The following is a 17,837-nucleotide window of genomic DNA, read 5'->3' as shown; positions in this document are numbered from 1 at the left end:
GTGTTAATATTATCACAGTAAAAACATAATTATATTAATAAAAATAAATGGGGAAAAAATTGTTGAATAGGAAAAAGGCAGGAAGGAGAAACCATGCTCGCCAGAGTTTTGCTCCTTCTGGATCCAAAATCTTGATTACCAATTCAAATGTAATTGTTTTTTGTGAGATCTATACTATAGTATAACCTAACAAGATGCTTAACATTCCTCGACTTCATACATGCTACCGGCTGATCTTCTGATACTTCCCCTGTAAAATGACACGTGACCTTCATTCTCACAAATTCAAAACTTTTTTCTCATAATATTAAAACTTGGGTCCACTGTGTTTTCATGGCTGTTACTACTTTGATTGCCTGTAAATGCCTTAACTTTTTATGTCCAGAAAACAAACTGATCTTCACAAGTAAGAGAAGTATGCAGGCAAAGAGAGATGAACATCAGAAGGCCACAGGCACACGCATGTCATGTGACTTGCACATGTTCATGCACAGATAGGAACCTGCACAGGACTAGTCAGAGGGATATTTCACTACACGGCAGCTCATTTGAAGGTAATCCCCCCCCCCCCCCAGCCTCCTCTGCCATTTACATCCCACTGTACTGCTCTGTAATGGACACACACACAGATGCATGTCCGTATACATAGACACCCACTTCTTCCAACGCACACTTACATACCCACACCAACGGTGATGCAGTATAGCAGTAATGGTGCTGTGTGAAGGGCAAGCAGATCAAGGTGACTGAGCGGACTGAGGGAGCGTGCTGCGTCGCTAAGTGCTACCGCTAACCGCTAACGGCTTTCCCAGATGGCGGCGAGCGTGTGTGTGTGTGCAACGAAGAGACAGGAAGAGAGAGTACGCGTGCATGACTCTATGAGATATAAAGTGTGTAAGTATGTATATGTGTCAGTGATCATGCACATGAGACAACAGTTTACTAGTAGTAGGGATGAGAATCTCCATCACTGAGGCCGATGTGATATCTTCACACTCTGCCCACGGACCAAAACATTGAAGATACATGTGAAGCGACTACTTCAGTGATATGATATGATTCAACCCTATTGTGATGCAGTGATTTATCATGATTTAAATCAACACAATGTGAGTTAATGGGATACAATGATGCTGCATATCATACTGTAATCTCCATACACATACTCTTCATGTGAATATGCAGAATCTGTAGGCGAGGGACAAAATCTAGCATCTGTTAGTTTGACCAGTTCGTATTGAGATCAGAAGTGGAGGAACACATTGACCGAATAGATAGCTGTTAATAGAGATTAGCCAAAACTCATGACTCCTGTGATAAGAGAAACCAGTCAAACTGTAAACACTGTACAGCCAAGAGAAGACAAAGTCTTGGCCCAGATATCCACTGTCTACACAGGAAGCCCCAAAATATTGGCCGTTGCCCCAAGAGGCTAATTTGTCATCAGACGATAGCCAATGGGATCCAAAACTGATGAAATTCAACATGCTACAGATGCTTTCATATCATGCCAGAAGTTATTTTAAACCGACATCCAATCATAACTTCAGTAATCAGTGGTGTGGCATGGCACATATTTCAAATTGCATGTTTCTTGTTAAATTGGGCAAACGACTGCACTTCATTATTGTGCTGAAGGTTTGTGTCTTTGTGTTATTATGACACTAAAGAGCTTAATGTTTTGCATGACATTGTTTTTGTGATGCCCTGCATGTCTTTCATGTCTTAATAGTCTGTGTTTTCCTGTAGAGGGAAAGCAGGGCGACCCGTTTCTTAAAATGATAGAGACCAGGTGTGCACAAGGATATGGATGAATTGATATAATGGTATAGGACAAATTAAAAATAGGACAGAGGAGTAACACACACACACACACACACACACACACACACACACACACACACACACACACACACACACACACACACACACACACACACACACACACACACACACACACACACACACACACACACACACACACACACACACACACACACACTTTTCCATCTCCCACACAAATAAACTGCAATGTAAAATGATGATGTAAAGCTTGGCTGACTTTACAGATCAAAAATGATGCCACCACCGACCCATCATTCCCTCTGTCCGTTTTCCTCCTCCTCTTTCTCTCTTCTTCTTTTCTCTGACCCCTTCCTTCCCTCTTCCCCAGCACCTCTCTTTCTTTCCTCTAGCTCTCTCTTTTTTGTGCATTGTGTCACGGTCTCTCTCTCCCTTTCTCCCCCTCTCTCTGCAGGCTCCCTGCTAAATAAACAATGCAGAGAGTTGACCTTTTGGGTTAACAGGTTTTTATGCTAGCTCTACTCAGCACTCACACTGATTCAATTACCACCAAAGGTCCACTGAACCCTACGAATAACCAAGGAGCCCGTCTCCCTGTCTGTCTCCGTGTATGTCTGCCGGCCGCACTCCGCGCCTCGCTGCGTGCTCATTTATCTTTGCGGAGGGTGGGGGTGTCGGCCTGCACGTTTGACTAATTAGACATTCTGCATCCTTCTGTCTATTTGACAATATTCTTCCTTTGTCCTGTCGGTTGTTGGAACAGAAAGACATGGTGACCAGACATGCAGAGACGCTAGACAGAGAGAAAGTCCTAAACTGCAAATTATTTCACTGCCAAACACAACCCAGTCACCTTGATCCAGCCCCAAGCAACCAACCAAAATAACCCCCACTCCTCCCTTCCCCCATCCCCCCTTTCTCCCTCTAAGTGTTGAGTGTTATTTAGGCTTTACTGGCGCGTGTAAAATTCTGCAATTTGAAGGGCTGTTAAGTTTTTCAATTGAAATTTTCATTTAAGATGCAGGTGATGCTTTTTTTCCTTTTTTTTATTTTACTGACGCTTTACTGCTCTCTGGACAGGAGGGAACGAGCGTTGAGGGAACGTGTACCAACGATTTCCTCTCTGCTTTCCTGACTCCTTATCTATCCATCCCTCTTCTATTTTCCTGTCTCTCATCCTCCCTCTTTTAAGTGTGCATCTTTTCCCATGTCTCCCACTACCTTTCACCTCTCCCAACTCTTTATTCCCGACGCCTTGAACCTCTTTCCCCCCCCCGCTCTACCTTCATCCGTCCCCCCTCACTCCTCCTCGCGCCAGTAAAACACAGTAGCAGAAGGCTCAAACAGGAGTGCAAGGCCGCCAAGCTTTAAATCACATTTATAAGGATTTGGTTAGCATAGTAATAACACAATCAACTGACAAGGGCTGGGAAAGGGGGAGGAAGGAAGGAGTGTGTGTTTGTGCATATCCATGTGTACTTGTGGGTGTATACATGTTAGACAGCGTCCTGTGCATATTTTTGTGTATGTGCGTGGAAGATCAGGGTCCATCAGTGTATATTTAAGTGTGTAAATCTGTGTGTAGCCATGTGAAGAGAAGAGGAAGGGTATTATTTTTTAGACTTGAACAGGGACTTGTGTGTGCAAGTGTGAGTGTGTGTGTGTGTGTGTGTGGGTGACGGTGCTTTTGAAGGTGAACCGAGGCTCCTAAGAGTCATAATGAGGACAAACGCTGAGCTTTACTGTTATCAAGATGCTTATGACACGGTGTCAAAACGTGACAAGCAATACGCTGAGAATTTACATTGCATTTGGTATCTTTACTTTTTCTACGGATTACTTAATGTCATTGCGGCGACAAAAGACACCAGAGAAGCATCGAGAAAGAGGATGATATATGGCCAAGGTCATGAACTTGATTTGTATCCATAACATCATGAGTATGTGAGATGTGCATTAGCCTTTAAGTAACTATGACCATCACGATACCCTTTGAAATGTCAATCATTCAAAATGTTTCAATATACTCCTCAGACGCTGACTATTTGGAGTGGTTTATTCAATTCTAGGTAACCTTCTGATGCACAACACATTACAGCAAACAATAAGTTTCCAAGCAAAAAATGGCTTTTAAAGTATAATGTGGAAATTTGTGGGTGTATCCAATTATCTAAATCTGTGGGAAATTATGACTATATTCAAAGGAAAAAATATAAAAAACATAACAAAAGCCATATTATCCACTATATTTAACATTTTTTTGTATCTAAAGTCGATACATGTTCAGGTAAAGACTATAAATCAATGTACATATTATATTCAAGTTATCTCTTGATATAAAAATAACAACGGGATTATGCTCACTTTACTTCATCGCTTCCCTGGGAGAGCTCAGTGAACAGAATACTGGGGAATAAGGTGAAGTATTAATTTATTAATGCAGTCAATCATTCATTAAATAACATGAATTCTTTGTGTTCTGTCATTACTTCCAACCTCATTTCTGTCCCATTTTCTGCTTTCTTTCCTTTTCCTTCTTCTCTCTCACACTCTGCTTTAATTTCAATTTAGTTAAACATCATTTTTCAATGCTCTCTCTCTGTCTCTCTTTCACACACACACACACAGCTCTGCTCAGATCATTTTGTCAAAACAGTGCTGTATTCCTTCATACTCTGTGTAACACTCTAAAACACACACACACACACACACACACACACACACACACACACACACACACACACACACACACACACACACACACACACACACACACACACACACACACACACACACACACACACACACACACACACACACACACACACCCTTAGATCACTTAGCTGGTGTGAACATGGGAGTAGACAGAGGAAAGGGAGCTGTCCAACACAACTAGAGTTTATGTTCACAGGAGCTGTCTGTCTGTTCCTTAGCGGCAGGAATTCATAGGCACCAAATTACATTAAAAAGATGGATATAAAACTTTAATGGAATGATAAAAAGGAAAGGAGGAAGAGCGGGTCTCTTTTTCTCTGTTCTGTCATTAGCCCTCTCATTTCTTCTCTTCCTTGTTTCCCCCTCAATTCCTCATTTTACCTTTTTTGTTCTCTACATTTTTCTTTCCTTGCCATTTTCTCCATTTCTTGTCTTATTTTCTCTCCCTTCTTACTCAAAACACTCATAAGCCTTATCTGTCAAATAGAGGGGTGACAGCCATTCTGTGTTCAAATTTAAAAAATCCAGGAATGAAGAAGAGAAGAGAAAGAAGGAGGGAGAAGGAGAGAGGTATGAGAAACATCAAGACCAAAGAAGTGGTGTAAAGTAATAAAAGAGAACAAATCCTGCAGTAAAATCGAAAGGAGCACAACACTATAAAAAATGAGCATGTACATCGAGATCTACATGTCACTTGAGCATGTGTAAAACATGTTTGATTGAGTTAATAAATAAGATTGTTTATTTTATTTTGTGCCAGTTTCAGAGTTTTTGCACATATGTCGATAGTTTTTACATATGAATCTTTCCTAAACTAATCTAACAACTATTATATCACAACTATCAGCGTTGGTTATCATTTCTTTTTGGAAAATGCAGAAAAAGAGATTAGGGGGAAAATGCAGCCTTTTCCCGTCACTGCCAAAATTACAAGAGGACGGGTTTATGCTGACAAATTACACATCCGTGTTGGGACAATCCGATCGGGCTACATTAGTCTTCCTCCCATCATGGGTTTAAATCCCTACTTAGTGCAAGATCCCATAGCTATCATGTATTCTATTATTATGGTAAATTATTTTTTAATGCATACTTCATAATGATTGGAAATTTTCATGTTTAAACAATAATATTTGTCCATGATTGGGTGCTGCATTTCAACTGTGAAATTAGATATTCAATTATTTGTGATTATTTGAAGTCCTTATGAACATGAACTGTGAACAGCACATGAACAATATTATATTTATTCTATCCATGGCTGTATGAACTCTGTGTCAGTATGGTGCATGTTAAGTATCATCCTAGCTTCTTGTCCTTTTAGGATTTAATAGAGCATTAGTCAAATGATGCTGGGTCTTGTTTCAGTGTGTTTCTTTTTTTCTTCTTACATTGTCTCCCTGTGCTTATGGGTGGGAGCTTGTCTGCATGAAGCTTCATTACTGTGTTTGTGAGCATAAGGTGGTGTGTGATTGATAAGGAGGACAAGGTGGTGTGTGTGCATGACACATGTTCTCACTGTGTGTGTGAGTCAGAGAGAGTTGGAGGGGAAAGAGAGCTATGGTGGTTTGAACGATGGGGCAGACTTTGATCGAATGGACACATCTATTACAGTCCACACAGAGAGAGAGAGAAATAGACAGAAAGAGAGAGAAAGAGAAAGAGAGAGAGAGAGAGAGAGAGAAAGAGACAGAAAGAGAGAGAAAGAGAAAGAGAGAGAGAGAGAGAGCGCGAGAGAGATATATTAGCTTTACGTGTTGCGTACAGGGCGATCTGAAAGAAAAAGCTCACTCTGTTTAAAAGAGTGTGTGTGTGTGTCTTTCAAGTGTGTTGCGGGTGCTCAATTGCTAGAGGGAATTCAATTCTGCATAGCAAAGAGAAAAGCACAGGGCCATAATTTAATGCATCCTAAATGCGGATGTGTGTGTGTGTGTGTGTGTGTGTGTGTGTGTGTGTGTGTGTGTGTGTGTGTGTGTGTGTGTGTGTGTGTGTGTGTGTGTACCCGCACTTGTGCTCATGTGAATGTGTATTTATACGTACGCCGCGCATACATGTGTACGTACACATCTCTGTGTGTGTACATGCGGATGTATCCAGTGTATGCAAATCTCAGCTGCTTAATGATAATGTATGTGATAATAGCGTGGTGCTAATTAATTTATAACTTTGCACTGAGGAGGCTGTTCTAGTGGCTAATATGATTCTATTACAGCAATTAGCCCACAATGACACTGGCTAGGTCACTCACACACAGACACACACACCTTACAGTATGCTAATCTCTGTCACCATTTCACTCGGTGTTGCTTGTGCCCATGTTTCCACCAGCCGTCCTCACTTTTAATATCGTCTGTCCCTGCCTCTCTTCCTTATTGTCTCGGTCACATTGATCACCTCCATGAGCATCAAGAAATTAATCCGTATAAAATAAAACCGTGGTGACTTTCAGGAATTGAAAAGTTTTGGACAGAGGCACTGTTTTCCCCACCACAGGCCATATGTTTAATGTTTGAATCTATTGTTTAGATCATCACGTACCATCAGCAGATTTGTCCGACTCCTTGAGTTTAACTTTGACTCAGCAGCACTGACAGCCAACTGATGGCAGAGGCCAACTAGCAACCAGCTGCTGCCAGACACCTGCCAGCCAGTCACTTGCAAAACTCGGCTGGACTGCTGACATGAGCGCCCGGGCAGCACAACTCAATATGAAAACACCCACTGCCAACAGGTCGTCTGCAGAAGAACAGCAGCACTGACAACAGAAAATAACACGTTTGTTCATGATCGATAGGATAATTAATTACTGTTTTTCCTTGGTGATGCTGTTTTTGCATCGTCCGGAGCTGCGGTGTTAACACATGTATCTGTGAGTAATAATTATGTTCAGTTTTTACATGTGCATTTTACCTGTGTGTGTGTGTGTGTGTGTGTGTGTGTGAGTGCTTTATGTGTACTTACTGTCCTCTGCGGTGTGTAGGGTTGCCCAGGGGCCGGCTGTCTGGCCGTGTGTGTGTGAAACCACCACTCGGAACAGGTACTGTGTGAACGGCAACAGACCCTTTACATGATAGGAATAGGTGTCTGTTGCGTTTTCCACAAGCCTAAGAGCAGATGGACACAAAACATGAATGACATTACTGGCACACATTGGGATCTGGTTAAAAAAGGTGGTCAGAAAGGGATAAGAAATATGATTTATTTTACAAATGGATATCTAGAGACTATCTGTGTATTTCAGTGTAAAGCTGGGGGGGGGGGGGGCAATCAAGATAATTGGCTTTGACTCTTGGTAGTCGTCAATTCGTCCGTCTTTAGAGTGTACAGTATACTGTTCTACAGTATAGTACATATGGCTATTCTATATACATTTGGGGGAAGTTTTGTATTAAAAGGAAACTCAAAAGTGAGTCTTTACACCTTTAAAACAAAAATAGCTGTTTAGCATTTATGCAATGACTGTTCCAGGATAAATAGTGTTGGAATTTTGGTGAGATGTGATAAAAGAGAAAATCAGGAGAACAAAGATCTGAACAACCACAAGTATTTAAGCGTTCAGTGATAAAAGGTTACCTGTACAGAACAGTTGTTAGAACGTGGTTCTTTCATATTAATCCTAATAGTAGTAATGATAGTAAATTTCTTTCTAAATTCATCTTATTTAGCTTATTGTGGCTTTGAAAGTGTCATAAGAAACCTTTTGTAGGATCACTACACAGTGAATATCTTGACAATATTTTCATATCTTTTTATCGTAACCTCATGTCACACCTGATCCCATATCGTATAATCGTACAAAGGAATCCAGGACAAGGTAAAAGAATATTGTCATAAATGAGGGACCGTTGACCATTTAGCATCGGATAGATAGAAGGGATGAATGAATGAATAAATCAGGGAACAATGAGATTTCCATAGCAGAGGAGGAGGAGGGCATGGCTGTCTGATATATAATACATGTAGCTAGTCATTTATTTATTACCACAGAATGAGAGCCTCCTCTTCTTGGATTAAATTGCAATTTGTTGTCAGGAAGCATGTAATGAATACATATCAGATGCACACCCTCTCTCTCTTTTTATTCTATCACATTTTTTCCATCTCCCTCGGCCCTGTCTCCGATTTTTTTTTGTCTTTTTGACTCTTACTCCGTCTCTCCGGCTCATTCACTCCCTGTTTTCCTGATGGTCTGTCATATTGATGTGACATGTTCAGCTGTGCTGTATAATGGGGCCCTTTGTATCTACCGGCAGATGCATATGTGTATGTTCACATTTATAGGTGAAAATATACATGATAGGTATCTGAGACTGTTGTGCATGTCTGTCATTGTCTTATTGCTCATCACATGTCTCTGTCTCAGGCCACCGTGGAGACCTTCGTGCCAACTTGTCCACTGGTTTAGTGTGTGTTTGTGTGTGTTTGTGTGTTTGCGCATTCAATGGTCTCGTTCTCACCTTATCACAGGCCTCTGTGGGGATGTCCTCATTTGCAGGCTGTAGTGGAGCGGGCCAGGTGCGTTGGAGTGGGCAGGAGGGGACCAGGATACATTCAGACTGTCTGTAGCTGCATGTGTCAACCTCGGAGGTAACAACCCATCTGGGGCTGTGAGGAGAGAAGAGAGGTGAAGAGATGAAAGTTTGGAAGAAAATTACAACAATGGATATATACATATTACATAATGTATGACAATTTTATATTGTTTTGCAGTTGCATAATAAAGACTTGTCCTTTATCTAGGAATAGCTTCTACTGGAGTATAAAAAGAAAAGAGGGTTGCAGAAAGAGAGAAACAGGAATAAAGAGCGAGAACGTGCCTTGATGATCTTTGAATTCCCTCTCTCACTTTAATTCAACCGTCAAATTTGTATCTATATCATATTCATACTCCTTTTTGGCTTTCATACACAAAATTGATTCTGATTATAGATGTAAAAATAAGTAATCCCTTACTAGTGTACGCCTTTGCCAACCAGCAAAGTTTCACTTAAGATACATTTTTTTCCAGACTCATGAGATCACAGTGACCATTGCCCTCTGTAATCTCATCAGTTAATAGACGAGTCCAAGTGACAAAGGCAGACTTGAGATATCACGTTAGAGAGCCCAAAAAACATGTTTGAAGAACTTCCCTCAATGCGTTCCTGAGATATGTTCCCAAGAACGGGACGGACAGACAACCTGAAAAAGCTCTCCGGCCACTGACTGTCGTCTGCGCGGAGACATAAAAGCACATTTTAAAAACTAAAACAGATTTGATATATTATTTGACCACTAGGATAAATACCATTTTCATTTTAATTAATACATCTTTTTGATAGACTCCCTCGTTTCTACTTTTCAATAAAAGAGACTTTACTGTAGATCAGTAGGTCATTCGCTGAGCGTGTGTGTTTCAGAGAGAACGTATCAAATGTTTGTGTGTGAGAAATTCTTGCAACACACATTGATTTCCGCCTCTCTGACACACAAACGCGGGCACACACACACACGCACACATAAAACTCATGCATCGCAGGCACACACTGTTGGTGAGCCTGTGTCTCCCTCACGCTGTGTTAGCAGGTACAATATCAGAGGTGTCACTAATCGTTTTAAACTATGCACTTTTATGTTCACTTCTCTCTCACTGCTCTCCTCCTCCTCTGCTCCTCTGTCTCTTGCTCGCCACTCTTCTCTCTGTTCTTTCACAGAACAAGGACGCATCAAGACAGTTTGCCTTAAAGAAGTCTAAAGAGATGCCAGAGGCACAAAGGTAGAAAGAGAGATAGAAAGAGAGGAAACGTCTGGTATTTAAAATTTATACTTTCTCATGCCTTTGTTTTGAACTTGAACAGCAGAACTTTCCAAAGTCTGTTCTTTTGTTGTTCTTTTACTAAGACATGGGTGTGGTGAGGTGTGTGTGTGCATGTGTGTGTTTTAACACTTTTGTTAACATTAGCTTTAGTGGCCAAATGTGTGTTTTTACTGCCTGGTTGTGATTATCTGCTCTGATCAGTTTCGACATTTCGACACCTGTATGAACGGGCAGCTGCAGGAATCTTTTCAACTCCTTCTTTAACATCGCCATTATTTTGAGTTTATTGACATTTTAACCAATTGATGTATCTTGATGAAAAAATGAATCAGGCACTTTATAGGACTGATAACTGAGTGTGTGCAGTGAAGTGCAGATCCAAAAGGAAACTCAAGATCTGGCCGACTCACAAGTGATTTCGAAAAGTCACTGTGTAGAAACAAATAGGGCTACAGACCTGTACCATTGATTTCTATGATAGCTATGTACATACTCTGGAAACATGAACCCTGCTAATTGGAGGAAAACCTTTACTGTGTCTGTTTAAGTTCTGGGTGTGCGTACCTGCTGGAGGTGTAGTAGCACTGAGGGTTAGACTCTCAACACAACCCTGGGTGTTACACCCTCTGATCCAGAAGCTGTAGTTGGTGTAAGGCTGGAGGTCAGTCACAGACAACCAGCTGCCGACTGCTGTACTTCCATCCAACGTACCGTCACCATCTAAGAGACGGAGAGAGTCACACAAACACGGACAAGGAGAACTTTATAAATCCAGTGAGAAGGAAAAACAGTGGTACTTCTGATGACACATTTATTTATAAGAGTCATCACAGCGATGGCAGAAAAGCGATCATAAAAGATACCAGAGCAGGAGAGGGAGAAAGCAGGAGGATTGAGTGAGACTTCAAGAGAGAGGAAGACTGAGATTAACTGAGAGTGATCAAAGAAGAGAGGCCTCCATGTTGAGGTTATGCAAGGATAGTCAAAGAAAAAGGATCTGAAAATTACACTATGTAAGCCGATCCAGAATATTTAGATGGACACACACGCACACAAACATCAGCTCTGTGTGAATTGATGAAGGCAGTGCGTATCAAAGAAACAAGGGGTTATGGGTAACTAGAGCGAGACACCACCTCTCTCTTTCTTCGACACCTCTTCTCTCCACTCATTTTAATCTCTTTTCCTCTGTGAGGTGCAGATCAAAGTCTCTGACTGTGTGTGTGTGTGTGTGTGTGTGACAGTGTGTGTGTGTGTGTGTGTGTGTGTGTGTGTGTGTGTGTGTGTGTGTGGCAGAGTGTGAGAGATAGACAGACTTGTGAATATGCAGCAGTTAAAGGATGAGTGTGATCTCCCGTTTCTCATCCTGTTCAATTTTCTTCTTCCACCTTTTCTTCTTCCATGTCCACCTCTACTCATCTGTTCTGTAGTTCTTCGTGTCTCTTGTTGTTTTTACCTGAAACCCTTTCTAATACATCCATGTAAATACGAGCATCTCATCTCTGCTTTCTCTACTTTTGTGTTGCTGCTATTTGTCTCTGTTCTTCCTCCCATCTTCTTTTGTTCTACACTTCTATACATCTTCTCTATCAAGTCACTGTGAATATCAAAAAAACTTTTTCTCTACATCACGCTGTGATTTTTTGGTTTTTGATTCAACTTAATTCACTGCCCCATTTCCTGCCTGACTTTGCATATTCAGGCCTCAGTCGATGAAGTGTGTGCACACGTGTGTTGATTTATCCTTGTTATACTGTTCTAAGAAACTTTTGAATCAGAAAGTCCATTTGACAGTCTGGGAACTGGTGATGATATTAATTTCACTCAGAGGGAAAGCAACATTGAAAACTGTATCATACTCACTGGTCTTTTCAACCTGAACAATCTGATGTAATCCACTACAGCACCTTGGCCATTAATTCATCTATCAAGCTAATAATTGTTTAGTTTTTGTTGAAAGAGTCAGAAAAAGGAAAATTCTACTTTGTGTAAAACTGAGGTTGTTATGGGAGTGGTATTATAATGGACTGCACATCTACTGTTTTGTTCTCATACCTGGTTGTGGTGGGACATGTTGATTGTGATCTAAATTTTAAAACCCACTATGAATACAACAAAATATTAATTCTATAAACGTACATATGCCTATAGAAAATAATATCTAAACATCAAAGATAAAATGTCAATTATCCACAATGGCTTTTAATTGGTGTCCGTTAAGTGTTGCTCAAACTTCATACATTCAGGTCCAGGTTTTCAAAGGTGAGTTAATGGCATTCTTTAAAGGGAGGACAATCACATGTGTCACGGTCATGAGTAGAAAAGTGTGACATTGATATTTCCGTACATTTTTCGTTTAGTTTTGATGTTCATGTGGTGTCTGTGTGTGTGGTACCTATGCTTTTGTAGTACAATGTGTAGCTGAGGTTCCCATTAGGTCGAGGAGGGGCTGTCCAGCGGGCTCTGATTGATCGGGAGCTCTGATTGGTCAGTTCCAGCAGTATGGGGCCTTGTGGGGCAACCTCTAATGTACGAACCTCCACCTGATGTAGAGAACACAAGAAAGGCCACACAAGATAGAGAGTGGATGCACAGAGGAAAAGACATAGTGTACGTTCATACCCAAACTATAAACAGTATTTTACTCTCTCTTTTCAGACTAATCCATCCAAGTGAAATTATAAAACATAATAAAATCCTCCACTTGATGGGGGTCATTGCATCACTGAGTGAATTACTTGTGTTGTGAAAGTATATTATTTGAACTGATTACCGATTTGAAATGAAACATTACACATTTGTCCAGCATTATATTTGCGTCTGCTTTTCTTTCCTCATTTATCTTTTTATTCTCTTTCTCTCTCTGTCTCTCTCTCCCTCCTGACACATTCCTCTCATCTTTCCCTAAATCCCCTAATTGCTCTCTTTCCACCATCTCTTCTTCAGTCTCATTTGCTCCTGTTATATTCTCCTCCGCTGCCCTTCTTCACATCCCCACTTTCCACCTCATCTCTCCGCTTTGCTCTGACCATTTACTCCGTCCTCATCCTTTCACTTTTATCCCTACACTCCCTCCCTCTCTGACTCCTTTCTTCTTTTCCCGATCCATCCTGCCATCTCTCCCTCTTCATCCTGCTCTTCCCCCCCATCCACCTCCACACCTCTCTCTCATCCTATTCTGCTGCGTCAGCCGATCCTGCGGCATTTGACTAAATATGGCTTCTGTATTGGAAAAATGCCCCAAAATATGGCCTGTCGTCAGAGACGGCGTTGAGCATGGAGTGGCATTTCCTACCAAATGTCACTGTCGTCACACCACCCCTCGTTATTGAGCTGAGAGAATCGATCACCTTTATGACGCCCGGTGACCCACACACACACACACACACACACGCCATATAAATACACTTGTGTTTTTTGAGCAGGCACTCACACATGCTTACCTGTTCTTGCAGTTCATTTTAATTAATCATAGATTACTGGATTCAGTAATGAGCAATTCACTGACCATTGGTCCTTTGCCGCAGCCCCGAGCCGTACAAGCCTGCAGCCTGAGCAAGTGTCGGCTCCATGGAGAGAGACCCTCCACCACGAACAGCCTCTGAGAGGAACTGGAGTTTAGAATGAGAACTCCATCCAGCCAGACTCCGTAGCTGGTTATAATGCCTGTCAAAAGAAATGTGTGATAGTTACATGCATTTGATACAGAATAAAAATAAAAGGATAAGAACAAACTGTTAATGCACATTAAGCCAGATGTCTTAGCTGAGTTATTAATGACAGGAGCTTACCTAAGTGAATGTAAGCAGGTTTTAGTGTTTATTGTTTTAAATGACGATTATTAAGGTAACTATGTCCTGCATGTAATTATCTTCATGTACACATTACCAATGAGATTAATTTATTACCGTCTTAAAACTAGATCAGTGCACACTAAGCTCGAAGGTTAGGAAAGGCCTGTTTGTTCGGCCTTCAGTGATGCTGGTTGCATCGTTTCTTTCTGAGACGATAAAGTGATCTGCAGTAATTGAACCACCTTAACAGACTGTTTCCAGACTTTAGAGAGTGAGCTTTGCTATGTTTGATTGCTGTCTAGGTACTTGATTTCAAAACAAATGTAAACTGACTTTGTGGAACCAGATCTGCCAGTCAATGTGTCCTTGTGTGATCCACTGATGAAATCAGCACCAGAACGCCAAATGTAACAATAAGAATTACAAGGATAAAGGGCCTCAGAAGGACAGTCGTACCCTATGTGCACACGCGCACACACAAACTCATCCACACCGATTGGACACTTCACACATGCATACAAATTTACACCCATTCTACAATGGGAACTCACAAATGTCTACACACGCACACAAACATTAATTATATTGCATAGCTTCTACCTAGTGAAAAAATGAAACAGTACGGTGCCAAATGTGCTTTTCCTTAATAAAAATGCATACAGAGGGCTCAAAAGATCAGTGCTAAGAGCTAAGAGTCTATTCTGCTATAATCATGTGTGGGTTTTATTATTGCTCAATACAGATACACACACCTATCAGGGAAATGAAGACACAAAAACCCCTCTGACGCCAACTACATCTGGGGAAGCTCTTAATGTGGTCAATCACATGCGTGTGAGAGTGTGTGTGTGTGTGTGTGCATGCATGTGTGTGAGTGGATGTCTGTATGTGCTTGTGTGTGCGAATAAGCCCATATCAGTATAGGTTGTAATAAAGACAGGTTGGGAAATGAAGCAGCGAATGCATAACAGGCTTATTTCCCCTCTTTGTCTGCGTGTTGCCCCGACCTAATCCCCGAGAGGATTATCCCCCACAAATCCCTGCGGAATTGGGGAGAAGGGGGGCAAGAGAGAGAGAGAGAGAGAGAGAGAATAACACAGAGTCTCACTCCTCTGAAACCCATCACTATCGAAATTGTTGCCGTCCATTTATGAAAAGAAAAAAAGAGTAAATGAAAAAAAAAGGCACTGAGACCTTCTTCCTTTTTAAGGAAAAATTAAAGCTTTTTAACCGTGAGATAATCGGGTAATCATGATTAAGTGTCTCCCTTGTTATAAATTTCCGTCATCAGATGAGAAAAGCTTTAAGTAATTTATCCAGGCTAATATGCACACACATCACAGGGTTTATGGTGCGAAATGCACTCATGTGGCATTAAGCGTAAAACACACACGATTCACATTACACACACGCGCATTATGGAATTACACATACTTTAACGAGCCTGGCAGTAACATTTGATAATATGTGGTAGTCCATTGCACGTGTGAGGGAAATGGGGTAGGAAATCCTCAGATGGTTTTCATCACTCGATGGATCATTTGTCTGCATAGTTGTTGATAAGTCATGTATGTATTTTTCGTTTATGAAAAACACACTCTCCTCTAACACATGTTTTAGGTCTTGAATCGTTTAGTTACTTGAAAATGTATTGGCCTCTGTGTTTTTGTTTTATTGAGACACAAGGAGCATCATCTGGTTCCTCGATGTATGTGGAAAGTAACAATACCTCATAATTCAGAGTTTTCATTTATTTTCATATACTTTTCATATACTATGGATGGATATTTTTGACAGACTGATTACTGATGTCTGATTTTATATTTAAATAAAATATCTTCATTAGTGTTAAAGCAAGCTATTCGACAACATTCTTGGATGCTCGATTTATTAGTGAAATACATTCAAATAATGAGTGAAACAGATGTTGAATTTGAAACAATGTGATGAAGCAAGCAAGCTGTGGCCTTTTACTGTAGAAAATGATATCCCTACTTTTAGAAAATGTTTTCTGATTTATTTAGAGTGTAGTTTATTAATGCATGGAATTTGACAACTTTTTTTCTCTTCATGCTGAAAAATCTGCACACACTAAACAGTTCTACTTTTGTTTTAATTTCAACAGATCCAAGTCAACAGCCATATTCCATATTTACATCTAACATACATGAAATACCCCTCGGCCCAGCCCTGTGCGATGGCTTTTAATTGGCTGCGAGTAAATAAGATGAAGATGAGAAGAACAGAGACGACTGAGAGTGAGCAGCAGTCAATGATTCCATGTACTTCCAGCCTGCAGTTCTCTTTTCAGTCAAAAGGGAGCACTTTTCATCCACTTAAAGGAGCCTGGTGAAGCACTGCCCTCTCCTCGTCTCCGCCAGTCCCGCTCTCTGACGGTATGTTCTCTTACCCTGCCGTTGCCTCCCCCTCTCTCGGACTCCCTGTTTTATCTTTATCTCTCGCTCCTACATCTGATTTCCCTCATACAAGAGGAAATGCTCTGCTCCTGTGTCATAGTCACATAAAGGGGACCCCCAATCCATGTACAGATCTTCATATCTGTCAGGTCTGACCAGGATACCACTAAATACCACCACCTTGAATTAATTGCTACTGTTTTCTACTGTTCTACTGTTTAATATATATATACATGTGTGTATATCAAGCTATCCTAATAATTATGATATTTGTCAGCGCTTCTCTACACACTTCTCTTTCACAAGATTCCACTTCATTCCCTCTATCAAATAAAATCTATTTTTAAAAACATTGTTGCATGGATCACCAAAAGCTTTGTTTGAATTTAGCTCTGATTATAATTTGTTATATGAAACTGATAAATGAAAATTGTAATCCTTTTGGTTATGTGAATCCTTTAGGTTATGTGTCTGTGGGTTCTCTCTAAGTGTTTGTCCTCTCACCATTTGGAGTGTTAGGAGGTGTCCAGCTGATGTTGAGTGCATACGGGGACAAAGGGGTGACCAGCGGAGCAGGAACATTCTCCGGCGTGCTCTCCTCAGTCTGAGCCTGGCTGGGAGGGCTCAGGGTGCACCCCCCTCCTGTGCAGGCCTGAAACAAACATATACAAGAATACATGGACGGAGCTGATGATGCAAATAAGAATGATGATGTGCAGGGAACTTACAGCCACTGTGATGGTGTAGGTTGTCCCAGGGATCAGGTTGCGAATTGTGTGGTCTTGAAAAAGTTCTGTGCTGTTATAGGCCAGTACAGATTGTCCGCCATCATGTGACAGGAAGATGGAATAGAACTCCAAAATCCCATTGAGCTGAGAGGGCCGGGACCACCTGGAGAGGCAGAGCGGAATCAGCCGTGATGAAAAACACAACATACTGAACAATTACTAACAGAACATAAATGTATTGTTTTGTCAAACATTTTTTGTCGAACATCTTTACTGTAAAAGGCTGGTGTTGTTTCATCTTTTATCTGTCTGTGTGTACATGGAAGGTGCATTATATATTTTACCAAAACATTAGTATAACTCAAGGATCACAATAATATTGTTAGAGAGAAAATAAAATTGTGTCTGTAAGCTTCCTTGGTGGTCGTTCAGTCCAATCACAGAAACAGATCCCTGTTTTCTGTATTTATGTGCAAGTGTGCTCACGTGTGTTTGACTTCATCAATGTATTTCCTTTAGATGGAAAAACAGTGCTGAGCTAAGGGTTCTTATACAACACACACACACAGTTTCCTTTGTAAGA

General features: G+C 40.9%; 1 protein-coding gene across 1 annotated transcript in view; it reads right to left on the bottom strand.

Moving 5' to 3' along the window:
• Positions 1–17,837, bottom strand: part of ush2a (Usher syndrome 2A (autosomal recessive, mild)) — a 189,576-nt gene that overhangs the window by 87,774 nt on the left and 83,965 nt on the right. Inside the window, exons 41-47 of the mRNA XM_053420875.1 lie at positions 17,255–17,417; positions 17,031–17,178; positions 13,824–13,981; positions 12,711–12,858; positions 10,880–11,035; positions 8,976–9,123; positions 7,480–7,622 (exon numbers count right to left, since the gene is read on the bottom strand). Coding sequence (XP_053276850.1) covers positions 7,480–7,622; positions 8,976–9,123; positions 10,880–11,035; positions 12,711–12,858; positions 13,824–13,981; positions 17,031–17,178; positions 17,255–17,417 — 1,064 coding nt within the window. The remainder of the gene's footprint in view (positions 1–7,479; positions 7,623–8,975; positions 9,124–10,879; positions 11,036–12,710; positions 12,859–13,823; positions 13,982–17,030; positions 17,179–17,254; positions 17,418–17,837) is intronic.

Source organism: Pleuronectes platessa, chromosome 1 (assembly GCF_947347685.1).
Source record: "Pleuronectes platessa chromosome 1, fPlePla1.1, whole genome shotgun sequence".
NCBI classification, from domain to species: domain Eukaryota; kingdom Metazoa; phylum Chordata; class Actinopteri; order Pleuronectiformes; family Pleuronectidae; genus Pleuronectes; species Pleuronectes platessa.
The sequence above is the reverse complement of the archived record's forward strand: the minus strand, read 5'-3'. Positions and strand labels throughout refer to the sequence as shown.